Raw genomic sequence first — 22,073 nt, 5'->3', positions numbered from 1 at the left:
TTGTAAAGGTTTTAGCCCTCACCTCTCTATTTATGTTCATATGTATGTCGATGAATGTATAAATATAAAATATATACATGGAATAGGTCATGAATCTAGTTCATATGTATGTCAATGAATGTATAAAATATATACATGAAATAATTCATGAATATATTCAAAAGCCAAAACCCCTGACAATTATAATCGTGAGGAGGGGTGGGGTGGAGTAGTTGTTATACGAGAATAAATGTACTTGTCCAAAAAGTCCAGTCAATTAAAATTCGTAACAATCATGCAGCAGATTGAGGCCCAATAGGGCACCATGCGCATACATAAGTGGATCAGCCAGTGGTGTTAGCCGCTTGCCTACCGATTAGAATTAGAGGGTAGCTACCAAGAAACACAACCAGAAAGGCAGAAACCATGGCACACGTGCTCTGGCTTCTTCTTCCTGCTGCCAGCATTGTCATATCGCACCTGCTTCCATTAGCTGCCCCCAGCAGTGCTGCCGACAGTATGGTAGCGCCGCCGCCATGGCCGGACTGCCCTCGCAAGTGCGGTGAGGTAGATATTCCCTACCCATTTGGCATCGGCAAAGACTGCTCCTGGCGGGGCATGTTCAGCCTCACTTGCAACGACACCTTCAGCCCACCGAGACCCTACGACGGCAACATCGAGGTCTTGGACATCTCGTTGGAGGCCGGCGAGATACGTCTCCTGACCCCGGTGTCGTACCAATGCCCCTCTACCAAAGCATCAACAACCCTCAGGTTCAGGAGGCAGCTGCTCATCTCCACGGCGCGCAACGAGTTCACGGCTATCGGGTGCAACACGCTGGCTTTCCTGAACAGCTCCAGATACTACACAGGGTGCATCACCTCCTGCGTCAGCCAGGAAGAAGCAGCTCAAGACGGCGACAAGTGCTCTGGGCTCGGCTGCTGCCAGATGCCCATCGCAGGCAACCTTAGTGTAATACGGGTCCTGTGGGGCGCACAGAGGACCAGTAGTAGGGCATGGAGCCCCTGTAGCTACGCCTTCGTCGCCGAGAAGAACTGGTATGAATTTTCCAGCAAATCATTTTGTATGTGTTTTGTATATATCTGGATTGATCAACATCCATCTACGTAGATGCATGAGAAAAGGAGGGCCAAAAAACACTGATAATTTAGGACGAAGAGAGTATTTATTAATTTGTACAACTTTCTTCGATCTAAGGCGAGTAATTTAAATCCTGAGTACTTTATTAGGTACAAATTCCAACGGGAGGACCTTGTTCGAAACAACAGCTTCCTTAAGAAGACTGGAAATAGAGATGTGACAGAAGTCCCTCTGGTGCTTGATTGGGCCATTAATGGATCCTGTCCTCCCCGGACTGAGAACGATGCGTTGCTGGGGTTGGAGGAACCAACTGCTACTGCCTGTGTCAGCGCCAACAGCCACTGTGTTAATGCTTCACAGGGCACCGGGTACTTATGCAATTGCACCAAGGGATACAGTGGCAATCCCTACGTCAATGGCGGATGCACAAGTTCGTGCTCCTCTATCATCTCTGCATTCATGTACTCCCTCCGTTCACAAATATATGACGCGGTTAACTTTTTTTCTAAAACTACTTTGATTCTTCATCTTATTCGAAAAATTTACTTAAACATGTAAAAAATCCAAGTTTTGGTCAAACTATATATCTTAAGTAATGAAACAAGTTTCAACAAATCAATCATAACTCATAATTTTTTTAATAAAACGAAGGATCAACGTTTTGAAAAAAGTCAACTGCATCATATACATTTGTAAATGGAGGGAGTATTTGTGTATCACTAATGGTTTTTGTTGCGAGCGCTTGTTGATTGATGCTTCAATAATTGCTTCATCATAACTAGGTAGGAGGTCACTATTCTATAAAAATGGCAGTTACAATTGCTTCTGAGCGTACCTATAGTGAATCCAGTTCCAAAATCCTGAAATGTTTTTTGACGAAAGATTATGTTTGTTAACCAAAAAGTCAACATTAGTTTTCCATAAAGTTCTTGTATTTTTTTTAGCAAAATAGATGTGTGTGCGATTATATAGAATAAGAAACCCCCCTTTCCCACAAACCCCATCCCCAAATATAGAATACTCCTCCCACAAACTTCCCACCTGACCATCACTTTACTCATGTTGGACAAGTTTCTCTTGATTCTTCTTGCGGACTATTTTCATGATTATTTGGTCATCTAAATGTGATAAAATAAAAAAGGTTATCCATCAAGATCATGTAGTTGGCTACACTATTCACTACAGAAATTAAAGATTGTTTCTGCCTTGGGCTTCATACCCGTTATCTGGTCCGTCAATATTTCAGAATCTAAATATTGATTATTACAAGGTATTCTAGCAAAATGAGGATTAGATATTATTTAATTAGGGGAACTCACATGCTGTTTAAGGAATTACTCTTTTTCTATTGCATGTATAATTGACTACCAATTAAAGTTCAAATAAGCCTATACCAGGCACCGTTAATATGTTATATTAATCTGTTGGATTAGAGGTTGTCTAATTAGACGCACATGTGTCTTTTCTGTTGCCACTTGATCTATCAAAAGAATTTACATTTACATTTTAATTTGTTGACGACGGTAGTGTTAATTATAAATAATTGTTTTTTATCAATGGTTCAAACTGATCATTGATTTTTAAAAAGTCAGATAACTATGTCAATTGTTTCAGTTGTTTCTTGGTGAAACCCAACTATAAAAAAATTGACATTGCTATTGTTTATTTTGTACTTGTAACAACTCATGGTTCAAACTGATCATTGATTTTTAAAAAGTCAGATAACTATGTCAATTGTTTCAGTTATTTCTTGGTGAAACCCAACTATAAAAAAATTGACATTGCTATTGTTTATTTTGTACCTGTAACAACTCATTTCTTATTTAAGAAAACAGCTATAACATATTACAAACTACTAATAAAACCCGACTACTCTAATAATAAAGGTTTACATTTCGTATTTAGCAACATATAAACCAACTCTAGCAGTATTTACAAAAGTAAGTGGGATTTGGACCCTGATTAACAGTGATAAAATTACTGTATAGACAGTGGAGAATATAATCATGCTCCGCCATTGAATGCGCCTATGAAGGCCAGGCGACCAAATAGTGTCTTCAGCGAGCATGTATATGAGATCCATGTTTGAGTCTACCACCTAATCACCAACTCTTCATCTCCATCGACCACTGAGGACCTCCCTAGACCAAAGAAATAAAAGCACCGGGATACCACTCGCTAGTCTCCATCACTTGACACTTTGTATATGCCTAATTGTGCTTTGATATCACTAGTACGTCAACCCGTGCTCTCGTACGGGTCCGTCTTAGAATATATATGTATTAAATTAATATTGATAGGTAAATTAATTACAATATAAGTTGATGGCTTAGAAACAGACGTACTTTACATGACAACTTAAGGGTTAGATACATTAATGATCGTGTCGATTTAATTTGAAAATTTATAACTTGTATTAATCTAGCTATCATATTACATATGTGTTAAGCCTAGATTTATATGGTTATTATTAGTCATCTTTAGTAATAGCGTAGTGGGTAATTTATATGATTAATTTAAGATAATCTTTCGTAGTGACATATTGATAATTACTATATACATTTAGGATATTATATAGTTATTTGTTATAATGACATTATACTTAATTTATATGTAAATACAGGGGGCTATTTTAATTTATATTTTATAATGGTATGGTGGGTAATTATATATAGATTCAGGGGTTACTTCAAGTTATATTTCATAATAGCATGGTATATTTAGGGGGTTGCTTTAACTCATCTTTCATAATGGCATGGTGGGTAATTTTTTAAAACATAATAGATCCAACATCTAATATTGTTTGGGCAACCAGACGGATGGCCGGATGTTTTGCTTTTTTGTGAGAATTTATAGGATTTATCTTTCTTTCTAGAGCATCTGTCTAGGATTAATCTAGAGGCTCTAATTAGTAATATGAAGATGTAATTGAGTGACAATAACTTTTTGACATTGTCTTGATGGAGAGTTTTTGGCAGAATAAGAATGTAGATCCCTATTGTGCAGATGTTAATGAGTGTGAGCTTCGAAAATTAGATCCTACGAAGTATGAAAAATTGTATCCTTGTGGCTATGGTAGCACGTGCTATGACACTCCTGGTGATTACAAGTGCAAATGCAATTTCGGCAGAAGAGGAGATGGTAAAAGTGACAGAGGATGTGAGCCCATATTTCCAGGATATGCAATTGCCGTGGTAGGTGAGTGTTCTTTATTCATTAAATGTTACTTCTATGAATACTTCCCCCGAGTCATTAGTTCATTTGTCAGTATCCAAAAAAATGACTTTTGTTTAGCAACTACTACCTCTCTGTTAACACCCCAAATCGGACTGGGCCAGGATAAGCACATGAGTGGGCCGGTCCGTTTTACGGCCGGCCTCGATGTTGGTTTCCGCGAGCAACACTCTCTCTATGAAAAAATGCACCTCCAGATTAGATTTTTAATGACATATTAGTGCAACCATTAATTGACACATGTGCCCTTAGAACACACTGATTGTGGTGCTTTGCAAAAAATAACTGCGAAACTAGCTATGACTACACTCTTTGTGAGATCTTTTTTTTGAAATGCTAGGAGTGCACCCTTAATGGGACGGAGGTACGTAGTATTTGATAGGCACTAGTCCATAAACCCGTGCTATCACATGGGTTAGAGTCTTAGAAATCATATCTGTTAAAAGTAGATAAATAGATTTAATAATGCTAGAAGATTGTCATTTTGGAAATATATATAGGTATATGATTTGACTGCTTCAGTTCATCTTTAGTAATAACTAGTCAGGTTGGCGCGCTACGCGCGCCTATACCAAAAACATGGACCTAAAATATTAATAAAAAGATATTATCCGTTATGTCGGTACCCCAGGACTGGGGTACCCCCTCTTGCTGTGACTAGGCAAGAGCCTTAGTAGTCATCCTTGACTACAACCAAACAGCCGGACCCCTGCAGTCCGAAGTCCTGTCCTCCCGACAAAGGTCCGGACCTGTTCCGCGGCCGGGGAAGGTCTGGGAACGCCACGTGTCCCAGGAAAAACAGGCGCTCAAGCGCAAGCAGCCAGGGCTCCGGACCTCCCAAGGAATCCAGACCCCCGCGGGGTCCCGGACCCCTCATAGGGTCCTGGATAGCAACCGGACCCCTCTCGAAGGGAAAGTTTGGACGCCCCGCCTCAGGGCGGTCCGGGGCCGACACGTGTATGAAGTCCTTGGTCTCCATATTGAGGTCCACCTACCTTCGCATTCATTGCAGTAGGTGGACATCCACTTTGATATAGTGGAAGCCGAGGCGTTTGACTGACCAGGGGGCACTATTGATCGCGTATTACCAAGGCAGTGGAGCCGATGGCGCCGCCCATGCCGCGTCTGCCAGTCTGCCGTAACAGTCGGATACGACGGCTCGGCTTCACCCATTATGACGCTACATAATAGCCTCAGCAGGCCACGCCGCAAGCTACGCTACTCCAACGGGCACCTAGCTGACGGAACAAGAGAAGACCCCTGTGACAGGAGAGCAGCAGTACGCATATCGAAGGAAAGATTCGCTACCACTGTAGCCGCATTCACGTTGGGCCCACCTGTCGGGGCATCGACGTCCTATGTATCCGCTCCCCCTTGATCTATAAAAGGAGGGAGCGCCGCTAGAAAACCTCAGGCTGGGCAAGAGCCAAGGCCAGCAGAGGATAGGTTCATTCACACAACCAAGACAATACATCTCCCAGTGGACGTAGGGTATTACGCTCCGGCGGCCCGAACCACTCTAAATCGAGTGTTCTTGAGTCCTTGTCTCAGCGAAGATCCAGCCCCATCGCCTAGTACTTCCCCGAGTACTCCCTCACTGGGAATAGGCGGGTGCGCTCCGCCACCCGGCTGTGGGTACCCCTAAAAATCCCCACAACATTTTGGCGCCGTCCGTGGGGAGGACAGGCGTTGGCTGGATCTTCAGGCCTCTAGGCTGTGTTCTCCCTCTGCAACGGCGAACTTGAAGATGAAGGAAGGCACACTCACTCCGCATGCTATGGCACCGGCACTCCGACGCCCTCGGTGCGGCGGCGCACGGCAGCGGCGCCTGCTGTGTGTCGCCACCGCGACACCTCAGAGCCGGCGTAGCAACGCACAGCGGAGGCGCCGCTGCGCGCCGCTGCTCCTACGTCGACTCAAGGTTTTCTCTCAAGCAACGGCCACGCCTCCTCAGCGGTGGCATGGTGTCGGCTCAAGGCTTTCTCTCAACATGGAGCCTGGAGCCGACGGCCATCCCGGAGGAAGTTGACCGTGTCGTCCCGCCGTCTCCAGCGCCGGAGATCCACCTCAGCGTTGCTCGGTGCTGCTGCAGACAGGACCCCGCCTCCTCGTGCGGGGGCCCCTGGCGCTAGCACCAAGGACAAGCCGGCGAACGACCGCACTTCTCCACGCGTCGCACCGGTCCATCTGCTGCGCAAGGGCTCTGGTTTCCATCGGCAATGGCGACGGCAGGGGGAGGGGGCCTCTTCCATTCAAAGCCAAAGAATTTGTCTCATGCCATGTAAGCATGTGACAGCTCTTAGGCAAGGAGGGGTCCCCCGAGCTCCCGAGGTGATGCTGGATGATGCGGTTCAGGCACGTTCAGGGCGCCTTCACCTCCGAAGAAGAACACGCTGTATAGCATGCAGCCGTAGGTTACTCCTAAGAAAGGAATGAGAGATTTTCTCCTTTGTAATAGCGTGGTGTCTACGTGTGTGTCCAGAGCGGTCAAGGTCCGACCTTGTAAACCCGACCTCTGGCCCTATCACACAAACAGGCAAAAGCGGTCCGGAGCGGTGGAGGTCCGTCCTCGTAATCCCGACCTCCGATGTATACCGTGACAACCACAATAATAAAGGAGATTTTCCTCCTCAGTTTTGCCTAGGCTCCACCCTGATTACATTTATTCGCCTTGGTTTAACTATTCTTTTCTCTTGACCGGAGTTTCCCTTATTGCTAACAATCCAAGTTAAGTTGCTGGCTTGTGGTCAGGTAAAGACACCCCTTCTAGCTGGAAGGCGGTCCGGACCCCTAAGGACCTGCTCTGGAGAAGTGGTATTTGTATCCTGGGGTAGAGAAGCTCCGCGTGGCTTAGCCTGGTAATGTACCCTAAGTTTACGTACTTCACTACCCTGTTACAAGTACTCTAGTATCCAGGACTGCTGACTTTAGAGGTCCCGGGCTCTCTTCTAGTATAAGGCTTGGTTTCTTTGCACCTTACTATGAGGTCCGGTAACATGCTTCATCGGATTGTCAGCCACGGTCGCTCCAAGTCCACTCCGGTGGCCCGCTCCGGCGGAGACCGCTCGCCACGGTCGCTCCAAGTCCACTCCGGTGGCCCGCTCCGGCGGAGACCGCTCGCCACGGTCGCTCCAAGTCCACTCCGGTGGCCCGCTCCGGCGGAGACCGCTCGCCACGGTCGCTCCAAGTCCACTCCGGTGGCCCGCTCCGGCGGAGACCGCTCGCCACGGTCGCTCCAAGTCCACTCCGGTGGCCCGCTCCGGCGGAGACCGCTCGCCACGGTCGCGTCCAAGTCCACTCCGGTGGCCCGCCTCGCTGCGGAGGACCGCTTCGCCACGGTCGTTCCAAGTCCCACTCCGGTGGGCCCCGCTCCGCGGAGAACGCTCGCCACGGGTCGCTCCAAGTCCACTCCGGTGGCCCGCTCCGGCCTGGAGACCGCTCGCCACGGTCGTTCCAAGTCCACTCCTGGTGGCCCGCTCCGGCGGAGACCGCTCTTGCCCCGGTCCGCTCCAGCTCCACTCCGGTGGCCCGCTCCGGCGGAGACGGTCGACAAACGCCCGGGTCCGGGAAGTAGTGCTCCCCCCTGAGGATCCGAAGTCCGTGTAGCCGCTTAGCTTGGTTCTGTACCCTAAGCCTACACCTTCGTCGCCCCGTGGAGAGCACTCTAGTACCTAAACAAGGCAACAATCATACCGGCCTCAGGGGTCCGGGATGCCCACTCTCTCCAAGAGCACACCAACGCAATCAAGTTGCGTCGGAACACATCACGGTGGTGGCCCCACCCGCGGGTTCATACCTCTCCCGAGGTGGGCCCGGGGGCCACTGTCGGTACCCCAGGACTGGGGTACCCCCTCTTGCTGTGACTAGGCAAGAGCCTTAGTAGTCATCCTTGACTACAACCAAACAGCCGGACCCCTGCAGTCCGAAGTCCTGTCCTCCCGACAAAGGTCCGGACCTGTTCCGCGGCCGGGGAAGGTCTGGGAACGCCACGTGTCCCAGGAAAAACAGGCGCTCAAGCGCAAGCAGCCAGGGCTCCGGACCTCCCAAGGAATCCAGACCCCCGCGGGGTCCCGGACCCCTCATAGGGTCCTGGATAGCAACCGGACCCCTCTCGAAGGGAAAGTTTGGACGCCCCGCCTCAGGGCGGTCCGGGGCCGACACGTGTATGAAGTCCTTGGTCTCCATATTGAGGTCCACCTACCTTCGCATTCATTGCAGTAGGTGGACATCCACTTTGATATAGTGGAAGCCGAGGCGTTTGACTGACCAGGGGGCACTATTGATCGCGTATTACCAAGGCAGTGGAGCCGATGGCGCCGCCCATGCCGCGTCTGCCAGTCTGCCGTAACAGTCGGATACGACGGCTCGGCTTCACCCATTATGACGCTACATAATAGCCTCAGCAGGCCACGCCGCAAGCTACGCTACTCCAACGGGCACCTAGCTGACGGAACAAGAGAAGACCCCTGTGACAGGAGAGCAGCAGTACGCATATCGAAGGAAAGATTCGCTACCACTGTAGCCGCATTCACGTTGGGCCCACCTGTCGGGGCATCGACGTCCTATGTATCCGCTCCCCCTTGATCTATAAAAGGAGGGAGCGCCGCTAGAAAACCTCAGGCTGGGCAAGAGCCAAGGCCAGCAGAGGATAGGTTCATTCACACAACCAAGACAATACATCTCCCAGTGGACGTAGGGTATTACGCTCCGGCGGCCCGAACCACTCTAAATCGAGTGTTCTTGAGTCCTTGTCTCAGCGAAGATCCAGCCCCATCGCCTAGTACTTCCCCGAGTACTCCCTCACTGGGAATAGGCGGGTGCGCTCCGCCACCCGGCTGTGGGTACCCCTAAAAATCCCCACAACACGTTACTATGTTCGAAGCAACGTCGTATCGATGTATTGAGTTAGATCTAAAAATTACAGTAAAGCGGCATAGTAGTTTTGTGTCTGAGAGCGCGCCAATCTCAAGCATTGTAGTATAGAGGTACAGGTAATTTTTTCATAGGAATTTTTTGTGTGTCAGTAGGTATAGTTTAATTACTTTAGTAGGAAAAAAAGTAAGATTAGAAATGAATGAACATTTTAATTATATTTTGTGGATTTACGGAGGGAAATCAAAACCCAAGAAGTAGTATAACTACCACATGTAAATGCAGTATACAAAATTTAGTTATTATTTTTATATGTAGGAAGTAGTTAAATATATTTTGTATTGTCAAATAATGGAAGAAAAATATTTTTTTAAGATAAAGAGACTAACTTAATAGAATCGCGGCCCCACGTGGGTCCCGCCTGAAGAGTACATGGGTCCACGTGGGTCCCGCCTGAATAGTACGTGGGCCCCATGTGAATAGTATGTGGGACCCGCATGAACAGTGCTCGGGTCCCACGTGGGCCACGACTCATGAGGAGGCCCCAAATCTTGGCCCTTTAGTATATGTACTTAATTTGTGGATTTACGGAGGGAAATCAAAACCCAAGAAGTAGTACAACTACCACATGTAAATGTAGTATACAAAATTTAGTTATTATTTTTGTATATAGGAAGTAGTTAAATATATTTTGTATTGTCAAATAATGGAAGAAAAATATTTTTTTAAGATAAAAAGACTAACTTAATAGAATCGTGGGCCCCACATGGGTCCCGCCTGAATAGTACATGGGTCCACGTGGGCCCCGCCTGAATAGTACGTGGGGGCCCGCCTGAATAGTACGTGGGCCCCATGTGGGTTCCGCCTGAATAGTACATGGGCCCCACGTGGGTCCCACGTGAATAGTATGTGGGGCCTGCATGAACAGTGCTCGGGCCCCGCGTGGGGCCACGACTCATGAGGAGGCCCCAAATCTTGGCCCTTTAGTATATGTACTTAATGACTAAAGTGTGTAATTTAGATATAAATTTAGGGAGCATTTAAGTATATATCATAATACGGTACTTTATATGTGTATTTAGTTGCTGATTGCAGATTATCAATCATAATAGAAAATGTGAGTGATTTAGATGGTATAAATTCTATGATACTCGGAAATGAATATGATTACAAATACATAACTATGATTAGATAAAAAATTATATATTCTATTTTGCAAAACAGGGTATACTTACTGGGGTACTCAGGAATGACCATTAACCAACAATTTAGTTTGATATAGTCGCATAGATAGCTATGACAAGAGAAATATATTGTTTAAATATTTTATTTTGGATAATAGGATAAACAGGCAAAATATCTTCCAATTAGATCTACTATCTTTCTATTAGACATATCACAACGTGAACACTTGACTTGTTGATGGACACTGAGTGCTAATCGGGACTTCTCGGTCTCCTCTCCATATATAAGACAATGTCCTAACAAAGAGCGTAAGCGAGCATCCACCAACCCTCATGCATATGTATTATTGCAGGGCTCACTTCATTAATTTCATATGGAGTTAGTCTGTAATCAACTTATTTAGCGTCGCTATTTGGCCGTAACACAATTCACATACTAATCAAGGATGTAGATATGTCACCCCTGCAATGGTTTCGATCAAAGTTTTTGCAGTTGTCCTTTTGGATAACCCATGATTGCTACACATCTAAAACTACATCCCCCCTCCCCCGTAGGAGATAGGTACCTGGTGGGTCCCTACGACTCGGAAATACTCATACCCTGCCATGTGGGTCCGACCCGAGTCGTATAGGCCCAAGATAGGTACAACACCTTGTATGTAGTAGAAAACCAGTCGGACTCTATGTAAAGAGAAGCTGGTCTATGTACGCTTTCTTTTCTTGGTCGGTTAGAGTCCTAAACCGACTTGTAAAGCTTCCCTTCCCGGACTATATAAGGGACGGGTAGCCTAGCATAGAAATCATCGAATCTCAGGTTGCTCGCTTGATACGCCAACAATCTCGGCGATACAAAGCCCTCAACCACATACATTCACATAAAACAAACAACTACACAGGACGTATAGGGCATTGTGCGATTTAGCTGGTTCGAACCTGTATAAATCGTGTGTGTTCTTGCCTCTTGTGTAACCATCATGTCGCTGTCCCAATCACCCGACAACTAAACCACCGCAGGGAACACCCTTGTGGTGATTGCCGGTACAAAACACCGACACCCCCCCCCCGCCCCAAAAAAAATATAGTTGTTGATATATTACACATCAAATACAGTTCATAATATGGGGTTTGTACATCTTTTTCCTGCAGCAACCTTTAGTGCCTCCGTCCTATTATGCTTCACGGTCATGGAGCTTAAAAGACGAAAGCAGAAGAAATTTTTTGATAAAAATGGTGGTGAAATACTGAAGAGCATGGGCATTAATATCTTCACTGAGGAGCAGCTAAAGAAGATCACAAACCGATACAATACACCAATTGGAGAAGGCGCATTCGGCAAGGTATTCTTGGGGACTATCGACAATAGCCAACGGGTCGCAGTTAAGCGTGCATCCATGAAAGGCGAGGTGTTTCCTCAGGAGGAGTTTGTGAACGAGATTACCTTCCAGTTCCGAATCAGCCATCCAAACGTGGTGCGCCTCCTTGGGTGCTGCCTTGAGACAGACATTCCAATGCTGGTATTCGAGCTCGTCCCAAAGGGAAGTCTCTACAACATGCTCCATCGCATGCAAGATCAGCACACACTCTCCCTGGCAGATCGCCTGGGCATTGCCATTGGCTCTGCGGAAGCTCTTGCCCACATGCACTCACATGGTGGTCACAACCATGTCCATGGGGACATAAAGTCTGGCAATATCCTCCTCGATGAAGATCTCACGCCCAAGGTCTCTGACTTTGGGTCATCCAAGCTCGTGTCCGTAGCCAGCATGTACTCCAAGTGGTGCGTGTCAGGGGACATGAGCTACATAGACCCGGTATACATCAAGTCTGGTTGTTTCACAGAAAAGAGCGATGTCTATAGCTTTGGCGTGGTGCTCCTAGAGCTCATCACAAGGAAGACGGCCAAGTACGGTGACAAAAGCCTCCCTTTAGACTTCGTCAAGTGCTGCAAAGAGGAGGGCAATGGAAGGATGTTGTATGACGGGGACATCAAGTACAACAATGTTGCTCAATCTCACTGTTACATGGAGTACCTTGATAGGATTGGCAAGCTAGCGGTCCATTGTCTCATGGAAGATGTTGACGAGAGACCAAGCATGGCTGAGGTGGTGGAGGAGCTCAAGCAAGTGAAGTTGAAAGCCTGTGGAGATAAAAGCACGCAGATGAAAAAATGAAATAAAACTTCCTTTATCTAACAAAAAGCATGCGATGCAAGAACTTAAGCTTTGCATATATCCAGTATCTATTGTTGACATAGGCGAGTAGCCTGCTGAAATTACATATGCATGAGGACATGTGGTGTGTATCTTGTATATATTTTCTTAATTGTGTTAGTTTGGTGGGACTTCTGAAGCTCCTTGCTTAATATATATTGTAAAAATTCTGAGTTCTTGCTCTCTCAAATATGGTTGTGCCAAGAAATATTTGAATATGGATTGTATAGGCTTGTAGCTTGTTCAATAACATTAATGCCAATTTGTCTATCAGTTTTTGCTTTGCCGCAACACTTGCTTTTCTGAGTTGCCACTCGGCTTACCTTTCCAGTTAATGGTGGTAGGAGCTCTTTATCTGTCTCATATCTCCTTCTCATGGCAGAGCTAGCTATCAAGCCACATTCGTCCTTCTTAGGACTGCCTCTTGTGGCACTCCAAGAAACCAAGCTCTCGTCCACCACCCTCTCCCCAGCCAAACAACGGTCTTTCCTTCGTGCTCGCCTTTCATGCTGTTGGGGCCTCGGGTGGTATACTAACTGCTTGAGTTGTGACCCCTCGATGGGCACCTTCGGTAACTCCTTGTGAGTTGTGTCCCTGGCCGCCGATGCTACCTCCTTCCTCTGGACAAATATTGACGCTCCTACTGCTCACGACGACAAGTCCAGCTTCTTGCATAATTAGACAGCACTAGCTAGTACGTGAACCCCATGTTTCTGAAAGGGCTAGTGTTAGAAATTTTGTCAATGTTTTTTAATATATCATATTAGTTCATACTCTAATAGAATATTAATATAAATACTTTGTTATATTTATCTATTTATGATGGACAATAGTTAACGTTACTGTTTTGAGTTAGTTTTATAACATATGTTAGTAATCTCTGTATTTATTTAATTTTATATATTACTCCCTCCGTTCGCGTTTCTAAGGCGCCTAGGCGTGGAGCGCAGAGACCAAGGGGGAATATGCTGCTAGTGCTAGCTTTGAATGCTACATCGATTGATTAATTAACGCAAGCCACTCACTGCATGGCCACATGCAACGTCGCTTCGTTCCCCGGCCGCCCGCCAAACAGCTGTCAAAACAGCCGCGGCAAATATTCCCCGCGCCAAATCAACTGCACGGAGAGCAATTAATGATGCGGGCGTACTCTGAGCAGCAGGAGTACCGAGATGTCACGCCCAATATTTACGAAAAAGTAAAAAACTGGCGCACGCCTAAGAAACGCGAACGGAGGGAGTAGTATATATTGGTGATTTAGAAGTAGATACGAGAGTATATATTTTTATCTTTAATGGTTAGAAAGGTGTGTAGTTTACTCATAATTGCCTTTATAACAGCTAATCTATAACTATTTGAGTTTATGTATAAACTTCATGCATAAACTTAAATAGTTATAAAAGCAATTGTGAGTAATTTGGATTTAAATTTTAGAAATTACATTAAATTATCTTTATAATACTGCTTATTTTACTAAAATATTGTTAGTGGTATAATCTCTATCATTACCTAATATAAAAGCAAATAAGGTTTCTGCCCTCTTTTTTTCATCCGTCATCACCGCTTTGAATCTATACCTAATACAACTCGAATTCAAATTGAATTCGCGAGTTCTGTTCGGACTGCAGAAGTAGGTCACACGAAAATGGCGCCCCGGTTGCATATAGACTCCGTTTTGGACGTTCTATGTCGGACCCCGTTTCCGAGATTCACTGTGATTACAGTATCAGTCCCTGGATCAGTAGCTGATACTCACAGAGAACAGAGATGGTACAAAAGCCATACATCGCATACAACACATAGAACAGAGTCTTACACATAACTTACATAAGGTTCTTACATAACGGCTCACAGGCCGCGAACTTAAAACACAGCGGATTCATTACGTGGTCACCCAAGCCCACAGATAAAGGTTTGGGTGCAGGCAAAACCCTTTCTACACGTCCTCTTCTACATCGAAGTCGCCTTCCGCATCTTTTGCTGAAAACCACAACGACGGAGGAGTGAGTACATAAAGTACTCAGCAAGCACTATCTTTATTATAAAGTTTACTTAGATGCATAGGGGTAAAAGAATGGAGAAGCTTTGGGTTTATATTTGCTGAAATGCTGAGTTTAATGCAAGGGTGTGATCTGCTATGTTCCTTTTTGAAAGGAGAAAAGATGCGAATAAGAGTTTATTGAGTTGTAATGGGTTTGGCCCTGGGGGAGATACTTCAATCCTGCCAGTCCCCGTGCTTAGTGGTCTAAGCACATTGAATCTCTTTTGTATCTTCACACAGCTCCACCTAGTGTCTTGGTAACAGAGTTTGAGAATCTTTTCCAAAGACACGCACGCCAAAGAAACTCACACTAAAACCTAATCACTGTGACTCCACCATAGCATGCCTGAAACCGTAGGCACGGCTATCCGGATAGATTTTATCTCTGCAGAGTTTGTACACTTTCCCCACACGATGTACTTGAGTTGCATCAAGCACAACTTGATCCCGTACACATAGGACATATAGCCAACAACCACCACGGAACATCCAGGGACCCATATAGCATACAGCTAGTTAAGGATACTTTATCATATTGAAGTCACGACACGGTACGCCACATAGGTCCCGTGCCGGGGCCAGACTCCGGTACGCCACACAGTTCCCGGGCCCGCTCCTGGTGTCCATTGCACCCTGCCTCCAGGTGAATTGTGGCTCTAAGCCTATGAGTTCATGACCAAGTCCGTCCTAGGTTGGACATGTGGTTGCACTTAAGAATGCTAGGTGATAACCACAACGACAGTCCTTATGTGCTAGAGCATACTCTCCTTAGCGTATGTACAAAGTAGGTACATAGCCATGCCTACCCCGGCTCAAAATATTTTTTAAACCATTCATCCAATTATAATTCTTAACACACCATTAAGTAACTCACTCACAAATCACACATAAAGAAAATATTGTATTATAAAGTTTTTGCATTAGCAAAGCTTCTAGCCTAAGCATTTTGTAATGCAAGAATTGCATCATCATTTAGGTATTCAAAGCTCAAGGATTGGCTTTAATATCAAATTTAGGTATTAACTTTTCAGGAGAAAATACTTATTTTATTTATCAAGATATCACACCATGCATTTAATAAAAAGTCAGGTTTAATTGTTGGTCAGGTTTTACATTTGTAAAACTCTGGGTTCAACATGATCAAGGAGGGTGTAACACCCTATTTTTTAGCCCTTGTAAAAATTTACGAAATAAAATTTTGAAGTTTCAAAACCCCTTTAAAAATTTTCTTAAACCCTTTAATAGAATAGTCTTTCTTTGAAATAAAATATTTCAAAAAGTGTTTCAAATTTTTTTTGAGTGCTCTTTAAGTTGTTGTGGTTTAAATAAAATTTATTGTGCTTGTGTGTGCCCAAAACTTTTCAAAAATTTAAACCAATTTGAATTCAAACTCTATCTGAAAAAGTTTAAACCCTAAACCGGGCCGCCCTTCTCCTTTTCTCCTCGCGGTCCAGCCCAACCGCCCGTTTCCCTTTCCCCCGCCTGGGCCGCTCTCGCGCCGCGCCGGCCCGCGCGTGCGCGAGCTGCCTCCGCCGCTCGCGTTTTCCGCCTTCGCCCGCAAGCCGCGCCTCCGTGCCCGCCCGCCAGCACCGTCTCCCACCTCCCCCATCTTCCTCCTCTCACCCGGCCGGCCCCTACCCCGCGCCCGGCCACGTGGCGCCGAGCTCAAGCCACTCAGCCTCCCCCTGCTCGGCCCCACCTCTCTCACCCCGGCCCCTACCCTACTCGAGCAGCGCACCCCTCCCTTTTCCTCTCTGCTTAGCCCGGCCCCTACCCCCGCCACCAACATTGAAGCCGGGAGAAGCTTCCCAAGCTCCTTCCCCGGCCCGCACCAACCTAGCTCGCCTATAAATGGGAACCCATCCCCTCTGCGCCTCCATTTGCCACAGCCAAGCAACTCCAGCTGCCTCCTACCGAGCTGAACCGCGCGTGCCATCGTCTCCCCCACTTCCGGCCATCTCTACGCCGCCACGCAATCCACCCCCACCGGCCCCGCATTGCCTAATCCAGCCTGTAGGTGGGCTTTGCCGTGATCCCACCTTGCTCCTAGGCTTGACCCAGCACCGGTTAGGGCACCCCCGTGGCCAGAACACCGGCGCCGGCGTGACACCGCCGTGCGCAGCCGAGGCCTCGCCGTGGCGAGCTCGCTGCTGCGCCCCAAAACTCCGCGCAGGCCTTGCCTAAGCCTGCTACTGCCACTCGCAAACCCCCTGACCCTTTTAACCCTAGCGCCGAGCCCCGGCGTGGCCTGAACACGTGCGCCGGCGAACTCCGCCGCCGCAGCGCCGCCCCCACTGCCACGCCCGGTGCTCCAGCCCCTGCAGCCCCTAGCTGAGACCCTAGGTGGATTACCCGTGACGCGTAGAACCCCCCAGACCTAAATCCGAGCCGATTCACCCCCGGAGCACCGAAAACAGTGAACTCCGGCGAGGTCTGCCGCACCGCCGCAGGACAGCATTCCCTGGCGAGCCCCGCTGCCGCCCCGCGCGCACTTTAAATCTGGGCCGCTCAATCCGAAACCCGCAGTCCAGATTAGAAGCCGCGTACCCCTTCGCCCGGCGCTGCCCGATCTGAGATCAACGGCCCAGATTATAAGATATCGGTTCGCCGGGAACTTTTGCTAAAGAGCCCCCGAATTTTTAGAAATCAACCCGCAGTCCAACGTAGTTCAAAAATAATTAGGAATAAGCCCCTAGCTTTACGTTTTTAACCCTGAACTTTTAAATAATAGAACCTTCCATCCAAGGACCTAGTTTTTAAAGTAGACCCCTGGAAGTTTAGTTTTAATTACATTTAGGTCCCTGTTTTTTTGCAAAAACACCCTTGGTTCTTCGTTTTCAAGGTTTAAAACTTCCCTAAGCAATAACTTTCACATATTTTATCCAAATTTGATGATTCTTGTTTCTAAAATTTTCTAAAATCAAGACCTAAGCAGCCATAAAAGTTTTAATTAAATGAAAGTTATGATCAAACCTTGTTTGATTGTTTGATTTGTTTGATCGCGTTTGTCCGAGTAGTTAGTAACGTTCGACGTTCGTGCGTAGGTTCGAACGACGCCGAGTTCGACGACGACCCAGAGGACCCGGACTACATGGAGAATCAAGTCGAAGAATTTGAAGACAAGTCCTATCACCCCCTCCTTGATCATGTTGAACCCAGATTTTCATAAACATAAAATATGACCAACTTTTAATGAACTTATGCGTGTTGTGTCTTTTAGAATATTTTTCTCCTCACTAGGAGTTACCCAAGTTTGTTTAAACCACTCCTTGATCTCGAGCACCCTGATCCCTTGATAACCCTAGGTCAAAAGTTATTATTTCATATGCTTTGGCTAGGTGCTACGCTATCACAAAACTTTTTAAAAACAACTTTTCTCGTGTGAGTTCAAAAATGGTTTTAAATTTGTTTTGAGCTGGGAAAGATATGGCTATGCACCTACTTTGTGCATACGCTACGGACAGTCTGTCCTAGCATATAATGATTGTCGTTGTGGTCGTCACCTAGCATATGTTTCGTGCAACCACATGTCCGGCCTAGGACGGACTTGGTCACAAACCCATAGGCTTTGAGCCGCAATTCACCTGGCGGCAGGGTGCAACGGACACTAGGAGCGGACCTAGGACCTGTGTGGCGTACCAGAGTCTGGCCCCGGCATGGGACCTGTGTGGCGTACCATGTCGTAAACTAAATGATATATCCTTGATTATATGTGTTCTAATTTGGGCCCCTGGTTGTTCCATGGTGATTGTGGGCTATATGTCCTATGCGCATGCAAGATCAAGTTGTACTTGAGGTAACTCAAGTACATCATGTGGGTAAAGTGTACACACTCTGCAGAGGTTAAATCTATGCAGATAGCCGTGCCTGTGGTCTCAGGCATGCTATAGTGAGTCATAGTGATTAGACTTTAAAAGGGTTCTGTGTGGATGTCAGTTGAGAAAGATCCCCGAGCTCGGTTTCCGAGATGTCAGGCTATGCTGTGTGGTGATGCCAAAAGTGACAGTGTGCTTTTAGCACGAGAACTGGCGGGATGGAAGTATCTCCCCAAGGGCCAAACATATACATATATACTCTTTTCGTACCTCCTCTCTTTCAAAGAAAATTTGTAGAATACCACATGCATGCAAAATCAGCTTTTCCGCAAAAACCAAAACCCAAGCCTTTTCCTTGCCTTACCCCACGCATCTAAATAATTCTTGCTTAAAAGATGGGACTTGCTGAGTACATAATGTACTCACTCCACTGATGCCATGTTTTTCAGCAGAAGAAGCAGAAGGCGACTTCGACGTAGATGAAGATGAGTAGATAGGATTTCGCCTGCGCCCAAACTTTTGCTTGTGGTTTTGGGTGTCCGCTCAGTGCTTCCGCCGTGTGTTAAAGTTTACGGCCTGCGAGCCGTTATGTAAGAACCTTAAAGGGTTGTATAAGACTCTATGTTTATATTGAATGCAACGTCAGGCTTTCTGTACCATTTCTGTTTGTCTATGCGTACCAGCTACTGATCCAGGGACTGGTACGTTAAGCACAGTGGATCCCGGAAAGGGGGTCCGATAGAGGTGGTATCAGAGATGAAGTTTGCCCGTAGGACGAGACCCTAGGATTGGCCGTTAAACAGGACCTACTTTTCTAAAAACTAATTTCGAAAAGTGCTTATAGCCCTTTTCTTACCTCCTATTTCAAAAATTTTCACAGATGGCATGTTACATCGAAGAGATGACCTCTCCCTTCCCTAGCATAGGATTCCTCTCTACGGCACTATCAGAGGCCGTTCAGAGAGCCGTAGGCGTAGAAGACCGAGAGCATGCCCTACGGTTTGAGTTGGAGCATACCAGAGCCCAGCTCGCAGCTGTAGAGGATCAGATTCGTGCTATCCAGGAAGCATGGGAGAAGTCCGAAGAGAGTCTCGCCAGAATTCTCGATTAGGTTTACCAAGACTGCCACCATTATCATGGAGGACCACGACGCCGCTACATAGCCCGCAAGAGACTTTTCTCCTACCCGTGGGGTGGTAAGGTGAAGAAGACCGGCTACGCCCCGATCATCGCCGACAGAGTCCCACCTCCGCCTCAGCCAGCCTCTGAGGAGGAGGAAGAAGACCCAGAAATCCGAATTTACTACGACAGTGACGATATCCCCGAGTCCTTCGGAGTGCATGACCCCGCTCTTAGACTTGCAGACTTCGAGGACGACGCTTGAGCCAACCCAGTAGTAGAGTCTAGGTTAAGTTAGTGGCGAGTGAGGCATCGCCTTGAACAACTGCCTCCGTTAGATAGTAGTGACCCCAGAGTCATGCCTATGTATTACTTAGTTAACACAAACTATATTCTAGTTATATATGTATGTATGCGATCCGAGGATCGCGTGTAGGAAAAAATAATGTATGTGTTTGTGCTTGTGCGGTATCGAAGTGATGTTTGTGGTATGTTTGTGTGTATGTTTTCCTTGTGCGCCTTGCTTGGTTTTCCAAAATCCTTCCCTAGCTAGAATCCCCCCATAGGACCTCCCATCTTACCCCCTGCTGTCACCAGACACAGATGCCATGTGCAAACTCAGCCCGCATTCAGGCCCGCCGAGAGCGTACCGCTCAGGCCAACGAGGAAGCGGCAAGAGGACAAATGGCACGACGAAATCGTGCCTGACAAGGTAACTGAAGGAACCCGTTACCCGCCCCTGCACGTGCGAATCATCACCATCAGGAGGAAGAGGAAGTCCAGCAAGAGTTGGCTTACGAAGAAGGAGCCAACTATGATGACGATGAATTGGATGAGGATTACGTAGCTGAAGAAGAGGAAGAAAGTGAGGAAGTAGAAATAGAACCGGAGGATGAGGAACAGGAATTACCCGATCCTCCGATGAATAATCTAGTAGCCGTGATGGCTCAACAAACCCGGCTATTGCAAGCCCTAGTCCAAGACTGACAGGGACACCGTGAGAACATCCGCGGACCTGAGACACGACTGTCAGAGTTTATGAAATTCAGGCCACCCACCTTTGATCATGCAGAAGATCCACTTGAGGCCGATGATTGGCTTCGCGAGATCAATAAGAAGTTGGACATCATCCATGCCAGAGGAAGAGACAGAGTTCTTCTGGCCGCCCACCAACTTATTGGAACAGCTGGAGAGTGGTGGGATAATTATAGTAATGCCTCCGAGAACCCTGAGAATATCACTTGGGACGAATTTCAAGAGGCATTCCGCGAATACCATATCCCAGAAGGGATAATGGAGATGAAAGCAGAAGAGTTCTGCAATTTGAAACAGGGTGCCATGACGATCACCCAATATATTCAGAAATTCATGAAGCTGTCCCGCTATGCACCGGACGATATCGACACAGACAAGAAGAAGCAGGACCGCTTCAGAAGAGGATTGAGTCCAGCCCTGAGGACCTAGTTAATCACCCATATCTATACGGACTTTAACACCCTGATGAACAAGGCCATCCTCCTGGGGAACGCCCATTCAGAATTGGAGAATGATCGCAAGCACAAATTTAATGCGCAAAGGCAGAAACAGCAGGAAAGGAGCCAGAAGCCCTGCTTCGGCTACTACCAACAAAAGCCGAGGTTCCAGCCTACTATGCAATTCAAAGCCTCCGGATCCCAACAGAACCAGCAGGTCACCAATTTCCGGAGCCAGGGCTCTGTGAACCAGCAGAGGGATAACAACAGTGGGGCATGTAAAGCAGGGAGCAATGATAGAACCTTCTTCAACTACCGAGAGCTTAGCCATTATGCCGCCAATCGCCCCTACAAGCAGAATCAGAATCGGGCACCCGCCCAAGGAAACTCCAACAGAAGTATAAGGACTGCCGCATCAGGAGCTGGACGCGGTGGACCACAAGCATTGGGATCACAAAAGAATCCGACACAATCATTTGGACGAGGTCGCATCAACCACATCGACGCTCAGGAAGCACAAGAGGCACCAGACGTGGTACTTGGTGAGTTCCTCATTAACTCCATCCTCGCGACAGTCTTATTCGACTCCCATTCCATCATTTCATCGGGATTTGTTGCCAAGCACAAGATCCCTACGGTTTTGCTAAAACCCCCTTTGTCGTGGTGTGGCAAACCACAGTCGGGTGGTGGAATGCACCCGCCTAAGCCCAGAGGGTGAGTACTCGGGGGTTAGCTAGGACTAGTTCGATCTCGCTCAGGAACACGATGAACACAGCAGGTTAGAGTGGTTCGGGCTGCCGGAGCGTAATACCCTACGTCCACTGTGTGTTGTATTGCTTGAGTCCGGAAGAGCTTGGAGCTGAGTCCAGCGCGCGTCTGAGTGTGCTTGAGTGTATATAGCGAGCGCCTCCCTTTTATATCTCAAGGGAGGCGCGTACATGGCCGTTGGCTCCCCGACAGATGGGCCCAATGATGCAGTACAAAATAACATACTATTCATACATTATGGCGTTGCAAGCGAAGGAGATCTCATCCCCGGATTTCCC

General features: G+C 47.0%; 1 protein-coding gene across 1 annotated transcript; it reads left to right on the top strand.

Moving 5' to 3' along the window:
• Nucleotides 1–333: 333 nt before the first annotated feature.
• On the top strand, nucleotides 334–12,853 carry LOC120639801 (wall-associated receptor kinase 5-like). Its single transcript, XM_039915692.1, has 4 exons — nucleotides 334–1,037; nucleotides 1,230–1,510; nucleotides 4,087–4,278; nucleotides 11,517–12,853. Exons 1-4 carry the CDS (start codon nucleotides 406–408, stop codon nucleotides 12,539–12,541), a joined length of 2,130 nt encoding a protein of 709 aa, XP_039771626.1. The 5' UTR covers nucleotides 334–405; the 3' UTR covers nucleotides 12,542–12,853.
• Nucleotides 12,854–22,073: the final 9,220 nt, after the last annotated feature.

This window comes from Panicum virgatum, chromosome 7K, assembly GCF_016808335.1.
Source record: "Panicum virgatum strain AP13 chromosome 7K, P.virgatum_v5, whole genome shotgun sequence".
In the NCBI taxonomy this organism is placed as follows: Eukaryota; Viridiplantae; Streptophyta; class Magnoliopsida; order Poales; family Poaceae; genus Panicum; species Panicum virgatum.
Note: the sequence above shows the minus strand (reverse complement) of the source record. Positions and strands in the feature narration are given on the sequence as shown.

Bases quoted from the DNA above. Each gene is read 5' to 3' on its own strand.
- LOC120639801 (XM_039915692.1), top strand. From the start codon at position 406: ATGGCACACGTGCTCTGGCTTCTTCTTCCTGCTGCCAGCATTGTCATA. The intron at 1,038-1,229 runs GTATGAATTTTC...GTACTTTATTAG, and splicing joins TTCGTCGCCGAGAAGAACTG to GTACAAATTCCAACGGGAGG. The intron at 1,511-4,086 runs GTTCGTGCTCCT...CCTATTGTGCAG, and splicing joins CGTCAATGGCGGATGCACAA to ATGTTAATGAGTGTGAGCTT.